General features: G+C 42.3%; 1 protein-coding gene across 3 annotated transcripts in view; it reads right to left on the bottom strand.

The window, feature by feature from the left end:
• Positions 1-1,512: 1,512 nt before the first annotated feature.
• REEP1 (receptor accessory protein 1) overlaps positions 1,513-25,650 on the bottom strand; it is a 169,955-nt gene continuing 145,817 nt past the window's right edge. Inside the window, exons 9-10 of one of the 3 annotated variants that reach the window (XM_073610975.1) lie at positions 15,433-15,489; positions 1,513-4,136 (exon numbers count right to left, since the gene is read on the bottom strand). In XM_073610975.1, the coding sequence (XP_073467076.1) occupies positions 15,433-15,489 (57 nt within the window). In that variant the 3' untranslated portion in view covers positions 1,513-4,136. Of the gene's footprint in view, positions 4,137-7,229; positions 7,368-15,432; positions 15,490-25,650 lie in introns of all 3 variants that reach the window. The other 2 variants (XM_073610976.1, XM_073610974.1) reach the window with 2 other exon arrangements.

The following is a 25,650-nucleotide window of genomic DNA, read 5'->3' as shown; positions in this document are numbered from 1 at the left end:
AGCACAATTGTAGACTTTTTGGACTTTAGGGGAGGCTAAGTACTTTTCATTAAAGATTTATCAGTTATGCACAGTGCTTCACTTTAGCTCTTTTTTTACTTACTGTGGCAGGTTTACCTTAATATATATATGAATAACCCAAAGACCTCACATTTAGATAACCATACACTGATAACAAACAAGTAACAAGGCTACTTTTAGAAGTAAGATGAGATTCCATGTTATCTCTTCCCAGTGTATGTGAGATGGAAGGTACTTATTCAACAAGATGACATTTCACTCTTCTGGATCTCAAACCACCAGTTTAACAAGCAAAGCCCTCAGTGCAAAATACACTGAACTGTAGCAACAATTCAAATGTCCCAGTGCACAAATTTACTTAATAAGCCCACGAATGTCAGTTTTGAAATTGTTCAGTGACATGCAGAGATGTGGTAATATACTAGAAATATAGTGACCTCCAAATAAGTTTCTGGGTTTGGACATTAAACTGCACACCTCCAAGTTAGAGAATAAACAGCTTGTCTACTGTAGGAAATAGTCATTATTTCTGTGCCACAGTTTTCATAAAGTAGCATTTAACAGACTTCATTTATAAGGCATTATGGAAAATGCAGAAATCCATCCATAGCAAACAGCTTAGCAATCAACTTCACTGATTCCGTAATAGGAGTTATATTATTATTAAAAGAAACACTATCAAGGTATGCTAGTAAAATATGAACAACACCATACCAGCCACTTCCCCCATTCTAGGAACTACCTAACTGAACATGTCTAATATGTAAGTGGGTTTGCGATGAGGGCAGTAAGCTGTAGGCCTGGAGCTGAACATGTGGTAATATGTATTGCTCTTCTATTGCCCTCCTTCCATTTATTTTTGTGTATGTACAAGTGTGAGTGAACTTTAAAGCTCAATGGTTGCTGTGGATTGTTGCAAATTGCATACTGTTGTCCTATGTAAACAACCATTTGTACTTCAGGTCTTAAATTTTTTTAGTGCAATCTGGCTCGGGGCTTGGATACATGCACATTTTGTTCATGCCATGACTGCTTTTCTCCATAAACCAGTCAATGTCACTTAGAATGAGGTCAGGAGCGGGTCTGAAGGAAGTCAAATGGATCTCAAATGTGACCCGAACTGTACCTGAAAGCACTTTTAAAATGTGTAATTATATAAGACCTTTCAAAAGCTTCATATGATTAGTCCGATAAATTTAAACAAATAAAAAGTCTGTCATGTTGATTAAATATATTTGTTAATTTCACACAGGGTGGATATAAATCAATGATTTTTTTTATAAATATCTGATTGTTTTGATTTAAATCAGATTTTTTTGATTTAAATCAACTTTTTAAAAAAACATTTTTTACCAAATTTATTTTAATAAAATGCTTTTGGAGTAAAAATCGTATTGCAAATAGTAAACCTTAATTTTGTTTGCAATTATTAAAGATAATAACTACCAGCAAGAATGAGTCCTTACATTTACAGAGCACCTGTCATTTCAGGTCCATCATGGCAGCGCCCGTTAGTGGGCATCCACTCACCTGCTGCCGCCACGTCCCTCACCTTGTTGTGTCACTGCCACATCACCAGCCGTCTCATTAAAGTGAATGGGACTGTCGGTGAGTCAACAGCGGGTCAGAGGAGGAGCCACTGTGGGACAGAGATGACAGTTGCTCTTTAAAAATGTTGATTTAAATCAAGCCTTTTTACTAGTGATTTAATTTATTATTTAAATTGTGATTTAAATCAAATCCACCCTGATTTCACACTTTGCTTTTTCTACTAAATTTGTATGTCATGAAAACCTTCAGGTGGCACAGTTAAGGTTACCATACAGGCCTGGAGATTATAAATGTCCAATTCCTGGGTAGACATGTCACTGTAGAAGATCTGCCCCAAAACAACTTCCAACAGTCACACAATGTCAGCCTTCAGCAGTGGTTGGGAGACTATTGTGTGACAGATAATTTGTCTCCTTTAACATTTCAGGTTTCATGCTGAACTCTGATCCACCACTTTTAGTCAACCTGGTGTCTTAAAGTCAATAGGAGTTAGTCACATTGAACTGGGCTTGTTTTGTAATGTGAAGTTCTTTCACTGGTCAGCCAACTGTGGTTGATTCAAATGAGTGTTGGAAATATCCTCTGAAACATTTATATTCACATTCTCATTCTGTTTTTTTCTCATTGACAAAAAACACCCATCCCAGACTTCACAGCACCATGGTGATTTGATAATGTTAATTAGACAAGAGTGTTTTCACAAGGGGAGTACCTAACACAGGATCTAGTGCCTGTGTTCCGTCAAAATAGCCAATTCTTCAAGATCTCCATCATTTCCAGTTACTGTAAACCGTCAGCAATTGGAGATTTCGGTGACTTGCTGTTTTAACACAACACCGGCAACCGTATACACTCTGGTACACGATATTATGAGTGGATATTGTTAGTCCACTCCGCTACTAACCAACTCTGTCCTCGTTACCTGCTGTTCTGTCAAAAAAACAGCAAAGTATTCGTGTACACGCTTGCCGGTGTTGTGTCAAAATGGCAAGTCGTCTGAATCTGCAATTACTGATGATTTACATTAACCAGAAGTGACGTCATTGGAGATCTTGATGAATTGGCTATTTTTACAGAACATCGGAAGCAAACAATACAGGTGGGACCCATGGATACTGTTAGATAGCCCAGGGCAATAAGCATTCAGATCTTGACAGAAGCATCAGAAGAAAAAGGGAATGGTTAAAAAGAAAGAGAAGAGGTCTATCACCTCACTAGCAAAAAAATAGAGTCCCATGGAGTGATTTACTAAAACTGGAGAGTGCAAAATCTGGTGCAGCTCTGCACAGAAACCAATCAGCTTCCAGTTTTTTTTTGTCAAAGCTTAACTGAACAAGCTGATGTTAGAAGCTGATTGAATACCATGTACATGTACTCTCACCATTTGCATTGATACACTACATGACACCATGGATTCTGGGTACTTGGGGAGGCTAGTTGGATGAGTGGAACATTGATGTGTCAACAATATGTCTTTAACATTTCTAAACAAGTCCAGTGTAGTGTGACTAACTACTACTATCAATACTATTACCTGAATCAATAAAAAAAAAAAACTTTAGCAGACTGTTACACTAAAGACATTTTAAAGCCAAAGTAAGCTGTATACTCTTCTGGAACTAACAGTGTACTTGCTATAATCCTAGGGTAACTAGTCTCAACTAGGGTTCCTCCAGAGGTTGCTAGGAGTTCCTAGAGCTGTGGCTGATTGACCTCTAATCTGATGCTGCTTGCCTAGTTCTGAGGCCTACACTACTAGCTGTCTGAAGGGGTGGCTTACCACCAATGTAAGGAGGAATCCCCCCAAACGACCACCAATAAGGGACATTTTTCTCACTGATGTCCAATTAATTGGTTTTCGAAGGGATTCCTAAAGACCTGAAAATTATTTTAAAGGTTATTCTGAGATAAAAAGGTTGATAAAATATGATCTTGAGTTTCAAATTGGGTCTACATTGAGTAATACTGGTGTAGAAGAACATCTGCCCTTGAAAATCACATTTCAAACAGACACATATGGAGACATAATTTATACACGTTCAGACAACAAAAAGAAGTATGTAAATATATAGCAGGTACAGAGAAAAAAATCACTTTTCAACACATGGCTATTTCACTTCATAGAACATCCATACCAAACATGGCCACAGTTCCATAATAATTTAATAGTCAGCCTGTCTGTTCAGAGCATTGGCAACCTCCATTTTGATTCAGTCAGCACATAGGAGGTGGGGAGAACATTTTTACATTGTTCCAAGCGGGCCCAAAACCAATATTAAGGTAACTGGCATTGAATTTCTTTGTAGCGATTTAATCAGCAGCTACAAACAGAAAGCTGAACACAGTTTAACTGATATGGTGCGGGGAGAGCAAGGGTTTCTGCGAAAAGTCACGCCTGCTGTCTGAACTCTGGCGCCACCTGTGTCATGTGGTATGATTTGCTCTTTTAAGGCAGTGAAGAGACATTCTGTGGTGCTCGATGTTGGCTGCACTCACGCAGATTCCGTATTAGAGGCAAAGGTACTTTTCTTCCTTAATCGAGGCTTATGGACTCTGGGAGGAGGCTGAAAAGAAGATAGATATGTGAATGTATTAGTAAGAATCCTGAGTTGCAAAAAAGTAGACAGATACAAAAACACTTCCTTAACTTAAAGGGATAGTCCTCTTTCACTCAGGAAACTTCTACATACCCAGAGTCAGGCAGAGCAATAAAACTAGAAGCAGGCTTAGAAACATCACCAAATCCCTTCTACCACCTCAATGCTGCTTCCTCTTTCCACTTTCCTGCTCCATTCCACAAATGTACATGCTCGGCCAGGTGTATATGCTTATTTCATACCCAGCTGGTTATATATCTCCATGTGGTCTCATCATGCCTGCACACCAAACTATAAGCCTATGGCTAGCTTAAAGCCTTGAATACAAAGGACAATTTTTTGTTCTTTAGTTCAGGAGTCATACCAATTGTGTGATGGCCAAAGTGGTCACCACCCACCCAACTTCTTCAGGTAAGGAGAAAGCCTATAAAGCTGCTGATGTGCAGTCAATGAAAATGACTTTCAACCACAAAATGAGGTCTCACCAGGTTGCTATGTTTCCAGTGAAAGTGTAAATCCACTTTAACAGTCGTTATAGTCATGCAATGGCTGCCCAGCAGTAGAAGCATTTTCTGCTGTACTCTGCACAAAGCAACCACTCTGGTCCAGTACTCAACTGATCACTTATAAATAAATAACATCAAAAAGCGAACCTTTCTTCACACAAAATCACATAAGCAAATGACTACCATATGGGACCACATTCTGTATACCAACACTAACTAATGCCCAGAAGTATTCCTCCACCATCCCATATGTTATAATGTCATGTGGGCACCCTAATGACCTATGCAGAGGTAAATAAAATAAAGAAAACAAAAAATAAAAAAAATCGCCCTATGATTCCTGCTACATTATTACCTGTTAATGAGGGTGTTTATTTTGGAAGACAGATAATGTAATGTGGCATCTATAGATCTGTGTTGGTATACAGGTCTATCTTCCATTCCTGGTGTGCAGAGCTGTATATTTGACTAAAGCACACAGTCCTTACAGCCACGAAGAACACCGATTCTCTACAATACAGTGGACTTCTTAAAATTCACAAGTTACATAAATCAATTGGCTATACGCAACCATGTTGCTCTTATCCCATGCTGCTGCATACTCCTCTGATTTAAAATTTTTATGTTTAAAATCAGAAGAGCAGAATGTAACCAGTAAGAGAGAAACTTCTTTCTTGGTCTCCTAAGGCCTGTTTGACAGGAGCTTCAGCTTGTATAAGAGCAGTGTGAACAGCAAGCTTTTACAAAGCATTTGGAGAACTTTCGTTAAGCTTTGTTGAAGCTTTAAGAGTACCATTCAGCTCCAGTTTGTAAATGTTGAACACAGATCTTAATGGGAGTACTGATTGACACTTTAAACAAGCTGCTAGCAGGCTTCAGCACTACTGAAGATAGTTGAAAGATTGCTAAAACCTGCTAGCAGCTTGTTTAAAGTGGCAATCCGCACTCCTATTAAGACCTGTGTATACCATTTCCAAAAGGAGCTGAAAGGCACTTTAAAAGCTTGGAGAAAGCTGATCGAAGCTTGCTGAAAGTTTCATAAAAACGTGCTGTTTACACAGCTTATATACAAGCTGAAGCCCATGTAAAACAAGCCTTACAGCTGATGCAATTTCCTCCAAGGTGGGTGAAAGCTCATGTGATGTGCAGTCTAACCACAAATTTATCTGCTAACCAAGTGAATTGAAGGGGTTTCATTAGAGATTGCAGAAAGCATTTTGCTTTTAGTTTGCTGGGCACACTTGCAGAGAGAGAGAACCTGCAAGGCACAACCACTGTGCAGGCCAGTGAGGAAATGTATGTGAGACAGCCATGCAGCTAGCATTTTTAGAAGGTCATAAATGGTAGCTTCTATTATTTTCTCAGTACAGATGTCCATTAATGCACAACTCCAGGCTCCCCCTTAAAGAACAATTGGGGTTATTTACGAAAGGCAAATCCACTTTGCACTACAAGTGCAAACTACAAGTGCAAAGTGCACTTGAAATTGCACTGAAAGTGCACTTGGAAGTGCAGTCGCTGTAAATCTGAGGGGTAGATCTGAAATGAGGGGAAGCTCTGCTGATTTTATTATCCAATCATGTGCAAGGTAAAATGCTGTTTTTTTATTTTCCTTGCATGTCCCCCTTGGATCTACAGTGACTGCACTTCCAAGTGCAATTTCAGTGCAATTTCAAATGCACTTTGCACTTGTAGTTAGCACTTGTAGTGCAAAGTGGAGTTGCCTTTTAGGAAATAACCCCCATTATCCCCTGTTTTTTATACTTACCTATGTCTGATGTCTTCTGGCGGTCACGTGTCTTCTTCTCCCAGCAGTGGGCAGTCCTAGGTGATACAGAGAGCAGCACTGACATGATATCATCAGCTCTGCTCTCTGCATGAATACATTGTGAGTTCAGGGCACCAAGCTCATGAGGCAGCCCCCTATTACTGAGGGGTTTCCTCAATCTTCCAGGTTGAGTGACGCTGGGTGTCATTCAACCCAAAAGACTGAGGACATCTTATACCAAGACTTGGCCTTTAAAAAACGCAGTCATAAAATTAATGCAAAACTTAAGCCCGGGTTCACACTATATCGGGCTGCGGATCGCACAGGAGCGCTGTGCGTCCCTGTTCCCCCGTTTCAGGGACGAATCAGGGCCGATTCTATGCCTGAATTCAGCTCTGAAACGGAGCCAAAGACGCACAGCGTTTTTGTGCAGTGCGCTCCGCAGCCGTCCCGGAGATATGTGAACCGGCTCCATAGGGAGCCAGTCACATTCTCCTGCTATGCGAATTAGATGTGCGGAAACGCACATCTAATTCGCATAGGTGTGAACCCGGGCTAAATATTTTTTCTACTTTCTTCACCTTGGTTTCCATGCTTTGTATGCTAATGAAGCTTTGGGCAGGTGCCGATAACTTTGCTTAGGAATAAACATTTACCTTTAATGTGAAAAACTTATTAAAATGGAACAACCAATATGGAATAATTTGTAATTACTGTGTGTAACATTTTATTCTTGTAAATCTCCCATCTGTCACCTCCAACACATAGAATAGGTTCAATACTCACATTAACCAGCAGTCTCATGGTTAATGGAGTCTTATTGTGGCTTTTTTAAGCTTGTTCTGCTCCTTGATTCTTCAGTTCGTTTCACCGCAGCAGCTTTTGGTGGGGACTGAGCGACCTTCTGCTCGGCCTCTCCTGTGTCTGAAGACATCAATCAGGGGAAGGAGAGGGAGAGAGAGAGGTGGAAATGGAGCAGAATTTCATCTTGATCTCATCCCTTAGTCTTCACAATAAAGACATACACATGGAAATGGATGAACTGTATGGGCCTGGACAAGTATGTGGTTTACAGCTTATGACCATCTCAAGCAATTCAAACATCTCATCCACGCAGGTGTGTTTCTTAAAACACATAATGCAGAATGTTTAATGACCACCGATAAAAATAAACAGTATGGATAATGTATCAACTTCATTGTTTATCAGACCATTCCTTCAAAAATGCATATGTATATGTTTCAAGCGACGTTCTCCACTATCATAGGTTTAATAGAAGTTGGTGGATTCTTGAAGACAGCTAGAGGTCACACTTCTTTATTTTAATTATGAATTACAAAGGCTAAAAACGAATAAAGCACCTCCAGCTGATGAAGTTGGTGGATTCTTGAAGACAGCTAGAGGTCTACTCAAAGTAGCAATCCAAGAAAACAAAATCCAGGGCATGTCACACTTCTTTATTTTAATTATTAATTACAAAGGCTAAAAACGAATAAAGCACCTCCAGCTGATGAACATTTCTCGTGCAAAGCCTGGGCTTTTTCAAGGCAGTTGGGACCAAGCATACGCTTTGCATGAGAAGCATTTGTCGGCTGGATGTTTTAATTGTTTTTACCTTTTGGATATACGATTAAATAAAAAAGAGTGACACACTGTGAGTGCCCTGGATTTCGTTTTCTTGGAGAGAAGTATTGAACAATTTTTCCTAGCTGAAGAAGTCAGAAGTGTGGGATCCCTAAGGGCAATCGCTTCAATATGCACTAGTCTGAGCTCTCTCCAAAAGGTACTTTCTGTGAGTCCCACACATTTACTTTACTTGGGTTGTTAGGTCTATTGAAAGCCAGGAGCTGACTAATCTGACCACTGATAAAGCAACTATGTATACCAGGGGTGGCCCATACATTAGGGGCGCCCGGGGGCACTGCGAACCGAGCCCACCCAATTGTGTGACAATAGCGAATGAATATTCACTATTTTCACACTGATTCTTCTCTCGGACAATCAGGAAGCGGGTCAGAGAATCGGTTCCTGATTGGCCGAAAGGAGAAGCATTCCGATTGGCCGCCGAGGAGGGAGAAGACGGAAGCCGCCGGATGCCCGTGCAGGAGAGCAGGGGAAGCCGAAGCCGCCAGTGATGCCCGCGTGAAGCGCTTCCTGCCATAGATGGGGTAAGTGCTCCAGACCCTACGGACCGGACCGGGGTGGCTGGCTGTGGGTACACTGTTTGCCGCCCCCCCAAAAAAACAATTACCACCAGCCGTCGCTGATGTATATGACTTTAATATTTACCGTCTCGTGTCACTAGTTAATCTCGTTAAAATATGGAGCTCAGACTGTCCACTTACCAATTATTCTTTATAAGTACTTTCTGTACTAATTTATATCAATTGTGTACGCTCTGTACTACTGAAACTGACAATAGACCCTTTGTAAACGAAAATCTTGAGCTCACATAGTCTGCAAAGTTCAAAAAATATAAAAGTTATATGGCCTATTTTGACACTGTGGGGGTTATTTACTAAAGGCAAATGCACTTTGCACTACAAGTGCACTTGAAAGTGCACTGAAAGTGCACTTGGAAGTGCAGTCGCTGTAGAACTGAGGGCGACATGCAAGGAAAATAAAAAACAGCATTTTAGCTTGCACATGATTGGATGATAAAATCAGCAGAGCTTCCCCTCATTTCAGATCTTCCCCTCAGATCTAAAGCGACTGCACTTAAAAGTGCACTTTCAGTGCATTTGTAGTGCAAAGTGGATTTGCCTTTAGTAAATCAACCCGTTTGTTTACAAGTAAAAAAATCTGTATTTTTTGCTAGAAAATTACTTAGAGGCCCCAAACATTATATATATGGTGGTTGTTGCAATTTTTCATGTCACACTTTAACAATATTTAAAAAAACACAATATATAAGCCAATTTTTGTTGTAACATATAAAAGATGATTTTATGGCAAGCAAGTAGATATTTAACATGTCACGCTTTAAAATTGCGCACGATCGTGAAATGGTTACAAACTACGGTACTTAAAAATCTATATAGTCAACATCCTAAAAATGTTTACAGGTTATCAGTTTGGAGTTATAGAGGAGGTCTAGTGCTAGAATTATTCCTCTGGCTCTAACGTTCGTGGCGATACCTCATGTATGGTGTGAATACCGTTTACATATGTGGGCGCGGCCTACATATGCATTCACTACTGCAAGCGAGCATGGGGGGAGGCGGTGTCGCGTTTATTTATTTTATTAATTATTTAAATTTTTATTTTTACACTGTACCTTAAAAAAAAAAAAAATTGTTCACTTTTGTTGCTGTCACAAGAAATGCAAACATCTCTTGTGTGAAGAATAAAGCATGACAGGTCCTCTTTATGGAGACATCTGGGGTTAATAATACCCCTCATCTCTCCTCTACAATGAAAAGCATTAGATAAAAAAAAAAATATAGATCCAGTGTTTAAAAAAAAAAAAAAGGCATTGTTTACATCGGAGCTGAACTGGAAGTGACGTCATTACGTCCTCCTAGGCCAAAAAGATCTCTGTGGCCAGCTGCTGTCAGCACCAAATTGGTTCTTGGGCTTCCACTTTTTGTAGCTGATGACTTTTAATAAGCGAAAAAACGTGTGGAACTCCACTTTAAGTCTGAGAACAACCCCTGCCAGGTTTGAAAGTGATCCAGCGGCTAATCAGCTGCTCAGATCACTTTTATCAGAAAGGCGCCCCAAGGAAATTTTAATACCAGGGTTATGGCATCTAGCTACAGCCGTAACCCCGGTATTAAACATCAGAATAATGTATTTTCCCATAGACAACTCACTGGGGTTGATTTACTAAACGTAAATAGACTGTACACTTTGCAAGTGCAGTTGCTTCAGAGCTTAGTAAATGAGGTAAAGCTTCACTTTACAAAGAATACCCAATCACGTGCAAGGAAAATGAATAAAAAAAACCCAGCATTTCTGCTTGCACATAATTGGATGATTGCATACCTCCCAACTTTCTGAAGTGGGAATGAGGGACACCTGCTAGTAAATGTATGTAGGCATAGGACACACCCCTGCCACGCCCCCCCTTAAAGGAGAATTGTACAAAAAAAGATTGGTTAAACCCACAAGTGCTTTTTTTTTACCACTACTATTTCTTTATATTGGCTGTTAGAATTTACAAATGCAGCAATTTAGATATTGGATGAAAGGTTTAGCAATGGGAAACAGTTTTTGATAGATAAGTAGTGCATTATATATACAATTATATGGATTAGACCAAAATGAGGGACAAATGAGGGGGACAGAGGGACATTGCTCCGAATGAGGGAAGGTCCCTCAAAATCAGGGACAGCTGGGAGGTATGTGATTGCAGTCAGCAGAGCTTCCCTTGATATTCTAAGCTCTGGACTAGAGCAACTGCACTTGCAACCTGCACAGTCTACTTTCCTTTATTAAATCTATCCTATTGCAAACCAAAGTATCTTAACAAAAACGGTATTGTATACGGTTAACAAACGTCACTATCGAGTGTATGAGAGTGTCAGAAGTACTTACAAAGATTTCCAACACAGTGGTAACTATCTGTGAATAAACAATCGTTCTTTTGCCCACAGAAAACAGCAATCCTCACATGTATGTCTATTGGATTGCATGCTGTCTGGGTCAGGTTGAGGTGTAGCTAAAGTCACTTTTGGATTTCATTTTGGATACAGTAAGCCAATAATAAATATCTGTCAGTTTTTTTTATTTTCTTCTTGTCACTGCCTTCCTGTCCAGGAATAGTAAAGGGAGGGGAATACTCCTTTTAATTGACCCTCCATTGTTTATGAAACACCTCCTATTGGTTCCCCCGACTGACCCCTTTTTTGACTTCCAGATATTTTACTGACCCAAAACTGGTGCCCAAAACGGAACTCCTTATTCCATCTCAAGGTGATGAAACCCGCATCCAATTCACATGTATGTGAACCCAGCCTAAAGGTTGTATTTTAAAAAAATTAAAATAAACATGTTATACTTACCTGCTCTGTACAACAGTTTTGCACAGAGCAGCCACAATCCTCTTCGTTTTTGGTCCTCTGCCGGTGGTTCTGACTTCTCCCCCCCTGCCAAGTGCCCCCAATAGCAAGCCTCCTGAATCAGGCTCCTGCGAACAGACATTGTCCATTCACACACAGAGCGTTGCTCAGCCCCGCCCCTTGCTCTTTCCTCAGTGGCTCACTGGCTGTGATTGCCAGCAGCAGTAGTCAATGGCTCCCACTGCTGTGTGAGCCAATGAGGAGAGAGAGGCCTGGTAGAGCCCCTGATCCCATGCACATCACTGGATCGAGATGGGGCTCAGGTAAGTATACCCAGGGGGGACTGGGGGAGTAGCGCCACCCGGAAGTTTTTTTTACCTTAATGCATAGAATGCATTAAGGTAAAAAAAAAAAAATGTAGGTAATTGTAGGTAAATCTTAAGGCAATTGTAGAAAGTTTGTATGGCCAACTTAACATGAACTGCTGAGATTTGAATTTGACAGAAAACAGGTAAAGCTGGCTAAACATTATACAATTTTCTTCTACAATTTTCCTTTAGATTTACCAAAACTATATAATATGAGGTCAAACCTAAACACTTTCAAATTGTATGCAATCAGCCAGGTGCTTGTGCTACATAGTTGAAGGTAAATCTAAAGGAAATTGAACAAACAAAAAAGGTATAATGTGTAGCCAGCTGGCAGTACCTTATAGTTTCTATTGGGATACATTGGATTACTCTACAGGGTAAAGAGATGCCTGCGGTGGAGCACACAAACCTGCTTGTCACTGCAAATCAAGCATAGTGCAGCTGACAACAGCCTTCAGAGAGAAGCATCACATGCAGGGAACAAGGAAGACCAGCTTTGTTTTCTTATTGGCGGTTCAACTTATGTAGCAAGAAGAAGAACTTTTTTTCTGAGAAAAACATAGATGACTGTGCGCTAAGCCAGAAAGATCATTTACAGTATATTACCACTAATTATACACACACACACACACATATATATATATATATATACATACACACACACACACACACACACACACATGCAGTATCTCACAAAAGTGAGTACACCCATCACATTTTTGCACATATTTTATTCTATCTTTTCATGTGACAACACTGAAGAAATTACACTTTACTACAATGTAAAGTAGTGAGTGTACAGCTTGTATAACAGTATAATTTTGCTGCCCCCTAAAAATAACTCAACACACAGCCATTAATGTCCAAACCGCTGGCAACAAAAGTGAGTACCGTATATACTCGAGTATAAGTCGAGTTTTTCAGCACATTTTTTTGTGCTGAAAGTGCCCCCCTCGACTTATACTCGAGTCAAGCACTTTTCTGCAGCAAAAAATGTCATTTTCCGAACCGAATATGGGGCCCCGTATCTCAGGACCACTTGGTGCTAGGAACCCCAAATTTGGTGTGCGAACCCAGTGGAACTGGTACCATACCATATTCAAAGCAGGGGTTCCTAGCACTAAGTGACCCCGAGATACGGGGCCACAAAATAGGTTTGGAAAATGTCATTCTCTGCTGCAGAAAAGTGCTTGACATTTTCTGAACCGATTTTTGGGGCCCTGTATCTCGGAGCCGCTTGGAGCTAGAAACCCCAGCTTTGGCTATTTTATGGTGCTAGTTCGACTGGGTTTGCACACCAAATTTGGGGTTCCTATACACTAAGTGGCCCTGAGATACGGGGTCCCAAAGTCAGTCAACTGTGTCCGTCTGCAGAAATGTTATTTTGGGATCCTTTGGGTTCAGAGACCCCAAATTTCGGCTGCAGCTAGGGGTCATCTAGGAACCCTTATCTACCAAGTTTGAAGTTCGGGGGACCTATGGCTGCAAATGGGCACAGTGAGGCATGCAAATGGGCACAGTGAGGCTGCAAATGGGCATTGTTGACCCTCTTTTCCACTTACAGTAGCTGTGCATTTCTCACCCTCGTCTTATACTCGGGTCAATAAGTTTTTCCCATTTTTTTGTGGTAAATTAGGTGCCTCGACTTATACTCGGATCGACTTATACTCGAGTATATACGGTACACCCCTAAGTGAAAATGTCCAAATTGGGCTCAAAATGTCAATGTTTTGTGCGGCCACCATTATTTTTTAGCACTGCCTTAACCCTCTTGGGCACGGAGTTCACCAGAGCTTCACAGGTTGCCACTGGAGTCCTCTTCCACTCCTTCATGACAACATCACGGAGATGGTGGATGTTAGAGACCTTGCGCTCTTCCACCTTCTATTTGAGGATGCCCCACAGATGCTCAATAAGGTTTAGGTCTGGAGGTATGCTTGGCCAGTCCATCACCTTTACCCTCAGCTTCTTTAGCAAGGCAGTGATTCGTCTTGGAGGTGTGTTTGGGGTCGTTATGTTGGAATACTGCCCTGTGGCCCTGTCTTTGAAGGGAGGGGATCATGCTCTGCTTCAGTATGTCACAGTACATGTTGGGTTCCCTCAATGAACTGTAGCTCCCCAGTTCCGGCAGCACTCATGCAGCCCCAGACCATGACACTCCCACCACCATGCTTGACTGTAGGCAAGACACACTTGTCTTTGTACTCCTCACACACGCTTGATACCATCTGAACCAAGTTTATCTTGGTCTCATTAGACCACAGGACATGGTTCCAGTAATCCATGTCCTTAGTCTGCTTGTCTTCAGCAAACTGTTTGCGGCTTTCTTGTGCATCATCTTTAGAGGAGGCTTCCTTCTGGGACGACAGCCATGCAGACCAATTTGATGCAGTGTGCGGCGTATGGTCTGAGCACTGACAGGCTGACCCCCCTCCCCTTCAATCTCTGCAACAATGCTGGCATCACTCATAAGTCTATATCCCAAAGACAACCTCTGGATATGATGCTGAGCACGTGCACTCAACTTCTTTGGTCAACCATGGCGAGGCCTGTTCTGAGTGGAACCTGTCCTGTTAAACCGCTGTATGGTCTTGGCCACCGTGCTGCAGCTCAGTTTCAGGATCTTGGCAATCTTCTTATAGCCTAGGCCATCTTTATGTAGAGCAACATTTCTTTTTTTCAGATCCTCAGAGAGTTCTTTGCCATGAGGTGCCATGTTGAACTTCCAGTGACCAGTAAGAGAGTGAGAGCGATAACATCAAATTTAACACACCTGCTCCCCATTCACACCTGAGACTGTGTAACACTAACGGGTCACATGACACCGGGGAGGGAAAATGCCTAATTGGGCCAAATTTGGACATTTTCACTTAGAGGTGTACTCACTTTTGTTGCCAGCAGTTTAGACATTAATGGCTGTGTGTTGAGTTATTTTGAGGGGACAGCAAATTTACACTGTTATACAAGCTGTACACTCACTACTTTACATTGTAGCAAAGTGTCATTTCTTCAGTGTTGTCACATGAAAAGATATGATAAAATATTTACAAAAATGTGAGGGGTGTACTCCCTTTTGTGAGATACTGTATGTATGTCTATGTATACATTAGAATGTTTAACAAAAGTGGAGTTACCCTTTAAAAGCCTTAGTACAACCAATTGTAGCCAACACATGGGCTTAATAGTTAGCACTTCTGCCTTGCAGGAATGGTCCTTGGTTTGAATCTCAGCCAGGGTGGTATCTACAGTACATGGAGTTTTCATGTTCTCTCTGTGCTTGCATGGGTTCTGCCATACCCAGCAAATGGGGAGGATTGAGGAAAGAACTAGTGACCTACCTTAAAAAAAAAGATATGAAAAAGGCTCTCAAGCATATCAGACCTGGTGCCCAGAGAACTGACCCATGAAATTGCCGAGAGTCAGATACGAATGAACAGATATCACACACACATCAAAGTATAAATACAATGGACTACAAATTATGTAAGAAATCGCAGGTTATCCCAAGATTCACATTACTTCTACTGTCCCATGCACTGTACAGCTGCAGTCAGGCAAGGCACAGCCAACATTTGCGCCATGCATTCTATCTACTGCTTCATATATGTACATCACCTAGTTCTTTACTTTAAACTGAGGCTCATGGCATTGGTGGTCTCCACTCTTTATTTCCTGATCAATTTAACAAGAACAAAACAAGGGTTAAAATAAATATTTTCTACTGAAAATTATAAGCACTTTATCGGAGAAGCTGTGAGCAAAGAAGAAAATCCGGACAGCCGCACACCAGGAAAATATAATCCAAAAGACTTCCTTTATTGTAAAATCAGGAACATATCGTGTACAGGACACTATGGACAGAGCGTACAGGCGATCAGCTAACGCGTTTCGCACTTATGCCAAGTGCTTACTCATAGCTTTATTGGAGAAGCTAAGAGTGTCATATTCCAAAACTGGTCTTGAGCCAACAAACTCAAAGTAAAGTTCAAGCCAAAACCCTTGTAGTTTTATATAGAGTGTGGAAGGGCTTTTCTGCATCCCTGTTGGGAAGTACTACCTTAATTGTTTGTCCTAGTGGCCAGTAGGAGTGGTGGTCACCAGGACATGATTAAAGGGGACACCTTCCAATGGAAGCTCTTGATTTGAAGACAACTGTCATCAGTAGGATTTCCCCTATTATGGAGAGGTTTGCAATTGCTTTCTATTGGCTGTCTGAGGTTAGGAACTGCAAGACAACCTCACTGATAGAGCTAGGGACAGCAATGAAAACTTGACAGAGGTTCCAACCCTTCTCCACTTCATATAAAATTTAGAAAACAAGTTTTTGGCTACAGTCACATTTTAAAGAATGCCAAATAGAAAGGGACTGCTGTGCTCACTTTGCTAGTGTGCTGACCGTGAATGGTTACCTGGATGACCTCTCCTGGTAACTACTTGCAGTCAGAAAGTGGCTGCTATTAGTATCTTTTTCTTGGTAACAGCTCCATTACCAGCAGGTAGAATAGGACCTCCAGATCTCTATTGATTTCATTGGATCGGAAGAGATCAGGAGATCTGTATTTATCACCTCTACACCAGTTGGAGGCAAGTTCCATGCAGAATAAAACGTCTTCTGAGAAAACCTTATGAAGGAGCTGTCCAATTAATGAGCTTGGGTTAAAAAGAGTGAGATAATTCTTGTGTAAGGAACACGTGTGCCATCTTATCTTTCCAAAATCCTGCTCAGCTCACCTCCAGGTAAAGAATGTGAGCAACTCCAGGCAAGAAATGAAACCAGTCAGCGAGCTGCTGATGCTATCCAGTAAATATTGCAACTGTGGTAACGTCAGGAAGTTTACTCGGTTTACCTTAATTTGAATTCTTATTAATGCTCACAGCAAAAATCAAGAAAGCACTTGACTGGGAATATGCATTCTGAAATGTGTGCTGGTAGTAGGTGACCTGCTGAGTCCCAACCACAGCTCTGTTCTCTGCACAGGCTATGTACAACATTGAGAAGATGTCATCCTTACTATTAGGCTGGGTTCACACCTCCGACGGATGTGCCTCGCAGCATGGGCCCGGTGCGTCCCTGTTTTCTGTTTCAGGGATGAAACAGGGCCAAATTTTTGCCAGAATTTGGCCCTATAACAGAGCCAAAGACGGACAGGACTCCTGTGCAAGACGCTCCATAGCCGCAACAGAGATATGTGAACCGACTCCATAGAGAGCCACAATCACAATCTCCTGTCATGCGAATTGGATGCGGGAGGAAACCCGCATCCAATGCGCATAGGTGTGAACCCAGCCTCACAGGTTAACATTGGGTTTTTAAAGGCATTTGCAATGTTTATGCAGCAAGCAGGACAATGCAATGCAATGGACCTGCAACTGACCAGTGTGAAGAGTTCCATAGGATTTAATGGTCATCCCTTTTTCTTCCACTTTTGTTAACACAAAAACTAAAGAAAAACAGATCAGTGTGAAAGCAGCTTTACTATTTTTTATTTTTTTTGGTGGAGCCTGGAAAGCATTGTACCCACGATCAGCAGATCATGGGTGCAATGCAGGGCTTCTGCAGACTGTCAGTTATGGTTGCCACCTCATCCCTTTAAACCCGAACACATATTAATTACACAGGTTCTGTGGCTGATTAAGGTGGTAATTAAACTCACTTGGTGCCTTATCTGCATTTAATTAGCCTCAGAACCTGTGTAATTCAAAGGTGTTCAGGTTTGAAGGGATGAGGTGGCAACTCTACTGTCAGTGTAAGCTGTCTACTCATACCTCATACAGGCAAGCAGGTACACAATGACAGGAGGAAACAATTACCTATTAGAGCACTCAACAGCGCCCTGGTAGTTCATTGAGACCTAAAAGCCATCAGTGGAAAAGGTTGTGGGTATTTGTAGTTCATTCATTCACATAACTCTGGGGTTGATTTTCAAAAACTGGAGAGTGCAGAATCTGGTGCAGCCAATCAGCTTCTAACTCCAGGTTGTTCAATTAAGCTTTAACAAACAAAACCTGGAAAACTGATTGGTTTCTATGCAGAGCTGTACCAGATTTTGCACTCACCAGTTTTAGAACATCAACTCCTCTATGAATGAATGATGTGGCCCTGTAGGGGGAGCCCCGTGCTCTTTTCAAATAGTGACAGCTGGTGCCGGGAAAAGATCCCCAGCCTGCTGTCATGGAAGGGGGGGTGTTCTGGAAGCAGCTTCAGAAACATGAACATGTAACATGTTCCCAAAGGTGAACTTATCCTTTAAGCTTTCCAAGGAAGGTTTAAAGAAGTCCAGGTATGGAATTTTTTGCATAGGTACATTGGTACAGCTTGGCATATTGTGCATATACTCTACCATACCTGTGAATCCTTCTAGCAGCTGGAAATCACTGTAGTACAGTAGATACCACTACTCCAGTGATCTCCACTAGCTTCCAGGTTCCTTGCCAAGTGGCTGCCCTGTTGCATTCTGAACACAGGTAGTCAGCCGTTTGGCACGGGCGCAATCCAGAGAATGCTTTGCATTTTCACAATGAATGCAAAGTGTTCTCTGATTGGATGAGGTGACAAGGCAGGGTGGTGACGTGCACACAGGGACATATTTGTGAAGCTGATATTTTCCAAACATTCACTGTTGCTTATCTTTCAGGTCCATGTGTTTTAAATGATTGATTAACAGTGATTGAGTCCCCACCAGTGAATGTTTGGTCACATTCACTGCTTTATATACATGCCCAGTGAAGTATGAAACTCAATGTTTTATTTCATGATCTGAACCCATTTTAAAGCACTTCTAAAAATGGTGTCTTTTTTGATCATATTACTGATGGCGCACCATTATTTAATCAAACCATACTTTACTGCTTTGTTTCAAGGCCTGTTTCTAACACCAACCTTTGACAGCAACGTTGTTGAACATGAATTTTGCTAAATGGTCACTTATAAAGGTCTGATAAAATGTCTTAGCAAAATTCATACAAGTTGATTCTTTGCTGTATGCATCTGGTGGACTTTTCTGTGTAATCCAGGTGATTACATAGACTCCCCAAGGGCAATTTTGTTTTGGTGGCTTCCAACCCTAACTCACCAAAATGCATGCAAACCATTTGCATGTATGGTCGATGGTTGGAGCTTGGTCTCAAAGGCCATCTTACAGTTGGACAAAACTCGCTTGTGCATTCAAGATTTACAGAGGCGATCATTTCTATTTGTTTATATGCAATTAAGAATAGGTTGAAAATTACCAGCACTTGCAGCTGCATTCCATAAGCTCAGACTAGATGTGGCTGAACGCTAAGGGCCCCTTTACACTGCTCTGTAGCAAAATCGTGCTAAAAACACAAATGCGTTTTTAGCGTGATTTTGTTGTGTTTCATATGTGTTTCCTGTGTGTGTTTTTGGGTTACCTGCACTAGGGTTGCCACATCATCCCTTTAATCCAGGACACATATTAAAATTAAACAGGTTCTGAGGCTGATCTAATGCAGATAAGGCACCAAGTGAGTTTAATTACCACCTTAATCAGCCACAGAACCTGTGTAATTATTGTGTGTGCTGGATTAAGGGGATGATGTGGCAACCCTAAGAGCCCTTGCACACTGGGGCGGGGGGCGGCGTCGGCGGTAAAACGCCGCTATTATTAGCGGCGTTTTACCGTCGGTATGCGGCCGCTAGCGGGGCGGTTTTACCCCCCGCTAGCGGCCGAGAAAGGGTTAAATACCACCGCAAAGCGCGCCGGCGGTATAGCCGCGTCGTCCCATTGATTTCAATGGGCAGGAGCGGTAAAGGAGCGGTATACACTCCGCTCCTTCACCGCTCCGAAGATGCTGCTAGCAGGACTTTTTTTAGCGTCCTGCCAGCGCATCGCTCCAGTGTGCAAGCCCTCGGGGCTTGCACACTGGAATGAAAGTAGCGGCACTTTCGGGGCGGTTTGCAGGCGCTATTATTAGCGCAATAGCGCCTGCAAACCGCCCCAGTGTGCAAGGGCTCTAACCTGCACCTGTAAAAAATGCACATGTGACTCAAAAACACACGAAAAATGCAGATCACGGTGCACTTTTACCACGGTTTTACCACAATTTCCATTCATTTCAATGAAGCTGCATTTTTGGTGCGGTTTTTAACAGGCATCATTCAGATATACCTGCTCAAAGCCCAGGACGTCATATGACGTCCTTGGTATTGAAGTGGTTAAAGGGATGATGTGGCAGCCCTAGGGCCACCCCCCCATCCATGCGTCCGACCCCCTAATCTACATGTGGGGTGTCGGACGCATGGATTCCAATCAGGGTTTGTTTGTTTTTTTGACCCACATGATTAGAGCCAGAGGCTCTAATAGGCTTCAAAAAAGGGTGGGCCTGGGCAGCAGAGCACTGCGCCCGAAGCCCACCCAGTTGTGTGACAATAGCGAATGAATATTGGGTCCTGAGACCCTTCACCCGATTGGCCGAAAGGAGATCCGATCGGATTGGCTGCCAGGAGGAAGAGGGAGGAGATGCAGGGGAAGTGAGGAAGCATCCGCCCGCAGCCCAGAAAGAAGCCGCTGCTGCCCGCGAGATGGGGTAAGTGCAGGGGCCCCAACTACTGACTGACCGCCTGGGAGGGGTGCCGCCCGTGACCCCCATGACCCGTCCGATGCACCGAGAGGGGGGTGCGGTGTGGGGGCCCTCTGTAGGGTTGCCACCTCATCCCTTTAAACCCGAACACATATGAATTACACAGGTTCTGAGGCTAATTTAATGCAGATAAGGCACCAAGTGAGTTTAATTACCACCTTAATCAGCCACAGAACCTGTGTAATTAATATGTGTTCAGGTTTAAAGGGATGAGGTGGCAACCCTAGCCGTTCATGACCCGACCAACTTGGGGGGGGGGGGGGGGGGGTGGATTGTTTGCCGCCCCCCCCCCCCCCCCCCCCAAATAAAAAAAACACCAGCCACTGGTTGTTCTAACAAATGTAAGGCTCACAAAAGGGCACAATAGGGGTCCCACCTCATCCTCCACTAAAATGGAAGCCCCACTAAAACTGTTATGAGTTTTGGATGGTTGTGGGAGAACTGCTGATTTTGGGTATCTCTTGACTCTCTCTCTCTCTGACTTGGTGGCAGCATTTCACCTTCTCCATCCCACCTCTATTATGAAGCAGATCCATGGTGCCAGGCTTCTCTTGCATGTTATTTTATGATGTAACTGAAGATTTCATTGTGTGAGTTCACTATGTACAATACAGGATGCCAGTTGATGATTCAGTCTACCAGTATGCATCCAAATTAGAATTTCAGATGTTGATATATCTAGGATTTATATGCCTGATTTATACAAAGCTAGCAATTTAGTAGGTATAGTTTACTGGTTTGAGTCACCTTTTGGTTTCTTTTATTTTTTGGGGGGCTCCAGCTGCAAGAGGTCTAAGCCACAATTCTGAGACAGCTTGGCATTTCACTTGTCCTGCCACAAACTGAGTGCCCCTTCTCTACATTTATCATAACAGAAGAAAAACACATTTCTAGCAGTGAAAATGGGACCCTTACCCCAACCTCCCCCCATAACTGTCATTGCATGTGTGCCAACACAGGAACTCTGGTGCAGGGATCCCAACATTGTCCTGGAAAGTTAATAAAACTTTTTCACCATGAGTCTCTGAAATTCAAAAAAGCTTCAAAAAAATTTTCTGAGACTTTTTGCTTTGGATGTCGCTCAGGACAAATACTAGCTTCTGATATCCTGCCCACTAGTTCTTCTTAACGCTAAAAATTTGGACGTTTATGGCCTCTTGCACACTGCAGCTTGAAAAATCTCAGTACAGCTTTTATATTTTTAGCAAAAATACAGTCCATTGATTGTAATGTACCTATGCACACAGGCGTGTAAACAAGTGGCGTGTATTCTTCAGTAAAAAAAAATATATAGAAAAATCTGCATTTTTGGTCAGTAATTTACGCCTCATGCACGCATCTGTGCACGTAAATATCCATTAACATATTGCGAACGCGAGAATAAGTTTGCGCACATGCGTGCTAAAATGCGCAAACGCATATGTGCGAAAATGCGCAAAAATACGCTCAAATACATACAAGAAAAAATGGATGCTCAAACAGGAGTATCATGTGCAAGAGGCCTAAGGCCCTTTTTTACACGGGTGCCTCCATTTTCCGGGATCTGCTTGTTCTGCGGGGGATCGCTCCACTGATCACTGATGAGCAGGCAGATGACAGGTCTTCGCTTACTGAGCAGAGCGGAGATGGACCCAGTCCTGCTCTACTCTATGGAGAGATCGGAAGAAAATGGACCGCCTGTCCGTTTTCATCTGATCGTATCAGATCCGATCCACCAGACGGATGGAAAATAGGACCACCATCTGTCTGGATTTTGAGGACAGGATCAGATCGGAAAAGGGCGGATGTGTCCGCTGATATCCGCCGCTCCATAGGGATGAATGGCTGGTCCGATTAGGTCCGCCTGAAAAACTGACAGGCAGACCTGATCGGACAGCCCGTGTGAATGAACTCTTAGGTGCAGATCCACATACTGTTATATAAGCAGTACAGTAAATTAATTAAGTTGTTAAAGCAGAACTGCAAGAAGATATTAAAAACATCAAAAATGCAGTTATGCACTTTTAAATGCCACTAGCTTATGTGCCCGAATTTAACTTTGTATCAGCATCTTGTAATGCCCCGTATAGCTGCATCCAAACTGGAAGAGAAAAAGTCAGTAGCCAATCAGGTGGTCTGTATGTGCTGACAAGGAACACGCTGACAGGAGGGATAGAGCATAGAGAGCAAAGGGATATTCTCATCAGCATGCTGCTACTCCTTAAGCCCCCTTTCACACTGGGGCGGTGGGGGCGTCGGCGGTACAACAGCGCTATTTTTAGCGCTGCTGTACCGTCGTTCTTGCAGCGGTATTCGGCCGCTAGCGGTTCGGTTTTAACCCCTGCTGGCGGCCGAAAAAGGGTTAAATCCACTCGTGCAGCGCGGCTATAGCCGCGGTATTACCGCGGTATAGCCGCGCTGTCCCATTGATTTCAATGGGCAGGAGCGGTTTAGGAGCAGTGAATACACCGCTCCTTCCCCCCTCCAAAGAAGCGGCTCGCAGGACTTTTTTTACCGTCCTGCGAGCGCACTGCTTCAGTGTGAAAGCCCTCGGGCTTTCACACTGAACAAACAGCGGAGGCTGTTTAGGGGCGGTTTTCAGGCGGTATTTTTAGCACAATACCGCCTGAAAACCGCTCCAGTGTGAAAGGGGCCTTACTGTTTAAAGTGTATCTAAACCCAGAAACAAAAATGTAATATATTGCAGTTTTCTAGTCCTTAGATGTGGTGGCTGCATTACATTTCTTTTTTCAGGCAGGTTTTAATATAGTATTTACTATATGATTTGTCTTTTTTAGTCTATAAAGTCTTTTGACATATAACCTGGGCATTTTGAATTTCAGGCAGATTTGCCAACATTTTGCCCGCGATTTCAAAACACCAAGGAATATAAGGTTGAGGAGCTTTTTTTTGGGTGACATGCTTCACACGATGTGGTTTGCCGCAAATCGGGCAACAACCATGGCAGAACCGCACCGTATTTTTAGATGCCATTAAAATGAATGGCATCTGAAATGTGCGAATTGCGGTAAGTCTGCCGACGATTCAAAACATGCAGGTGTGAATGCAGCCAAGAAATTTTCAGATTTTGCTGGATGTCATGAGGGTCAATACAGTTGTCTAGAGTTGACTATTACAGCACACACAGACAGTCAGCCATTACATTGTGTCTAGAATCCCCACATGACAATAAACAAAAAACTTTAACTTTATCGATTATTACACAAAAAAGTTGACAAATTTTTTGCCCTGGCTTAGAAAATCAATGCATCCAAACAAGTATATAAAAAGGTGGAGTCATCCTTTAAGTTCTGAAACAGAAATCACAAACTGTAAAACCAGCGTTGTAAATGTAATGCGATATACAGGTGAATCTCAACAAATTTGAATATCATCAAAAAGTTAATTTATTTCGGTAATTTAATTCTAAAAGTGAAACTCCTATATTATATAGATTCATTACACACAGAGTAATATATTTCAAGCATTTCTTTCTTTTAATTTTGATGATTATTGCTTACAGCTAGTGAAAACCCAAAATTCAGTATCTCAGAAAATTAGATACTACATAAGATACTTAGGATACTACATAAAATATTACATAAGACCAATAAAAAAAGGAGTTTTAATACAGAAATTTTGGCTTACTGAAAAGTATGCCCATGTACAGTATAGTATGCACTCAATACTTGATCGGGGCTCCTTTTGCATGAATTACTGCATCAATGTCATGGACGGAGTGTCATGGAGGCGATCAGCATGTGGCACTGCTGAGGTGTAATGGAAGCCCAGGTTGCTTTGATAGTGGCCTTCAGTTCATCTGCATTGTTGGGTCTGGTGTCTCTCATCTGCCTCTTGACAGATTCTTTATTGGGTTTAAGTCAGGCAAGTTTGCTGGTCAATCAAGCACAGTGATACCATGATCAATAGACCAGGTATTGGTACTTTTGGCAGTGTGGGCAGGTGCCAAGTCCTGCTGGAAAATGAAATCAGCATATCCATAATGCTGTTCAGCAGAGGGAAGCATGAAGTGCTCTAAAATCTCCTGGTAGAGGGCTGCGCTGACTTTGGACTTGATAAAGCACAGTGTACCAACACCAGAGGACATGGCTCCCCAAATCATCACTGACTGTGGAAACTTCACACTGGACCTCATGCAGCTTGGATTCTGTGCCTCTCCACTCTTCCTCCAGACTCTGGGACCTTGATTTCCAAATGAAATGCAAAATTTACTTTCATTCGAAAAGAGGACTTTGGACCACTGAGCAACAGTCCATTCTTTTTTCTCCTTAGCCCAGGTAAGATGCTTCTGACCTTGTCTCTGGTTCAGGAGTGGCTTGACACAAGGAATGCGATCATTGTAGACAAAGTCCTGGATACATCTGTGTGTGGTGGCACTTGAAGAACTGACACCAGCCGTAGTCCACCCCTTTGTGAATCTCCCCAAAATTCTAATGCCCCATACACACGGTCGGATTTTCCGACGGAAAATGTGTGATAGGACCTTGCTGTCGGAAATTCTGACCGTGTGTAGGCTCCATCACACATTTTCCATCAGATTTTCCGACACACAAAGTTTGAGAGCAGGATATAAAATTTTCCGACAACAAAATCCGACGGACAAAGTGCTACGCATGCTCAGAATAAATAAAGAGATGAAAGCTATTGGCCACTGCCCCGTTTATAGTCCCGACGTACATGTTTTACGTCACCGCGTTTAGAACGATCGGATTTTCCGACAACTTTGTGTGACCGTGTGTATGCAAGACAAGTTTGAGCCAACATCCGTCTGAAAAAATCCTAGGATTTTGTTGTCGGAATGTCCGAACAAAGTCCGACCGTGTGTACGGGGCATTAAATGGCCTTTGCTTTACAATCCTCTCAAGGCTGCAGTTATCCCTGTTGCTTGTGCACCTTTTTCTACCACACTTTTTTCCTTCCACACTTTCAACCTTCCATTAATATGCTTGGATACAGCAATCTGAACAGCCAGTTTCTTTAGCAAGGACCTTTTGTGACTTACTCACCTTGTGGAGGGTGTCAATGACTGTCTTCTGGACCACTGTCAAGTCAGTAGTCTTCCCTATGTGTAAACTACTGAACCAGACTGATAGACCATTTAAAAGGCTCAGGAAACCTTTATAGGTGTTTTGAGTTGATTAGAGTGCGACACCATGAGTCTACAATATTTAACTTTTTCTTTTTCCCAATATTTAACTTTTTCCCAATATTCAAATTTTCTGAGATACTGCA

Source organism: Aquarana catesbeiana, linkage group LG01 (genome assembly GCF_042186555.1).
Source record: "Aquarana catesbeiana isolate 2022-GZ linkage group LG01, ASM4218655v1, whole genome shotgun sequence".
Classification (NCBI taxonomy): Eukaryota; Metazoa; Chordata; class Amphibia; order Anura; family Ranidae; genus Aquarana; species Aquarana catesbeiana.
This window is presented reverse-complemented; position numbering and strand designations above follow the sequence as displayed.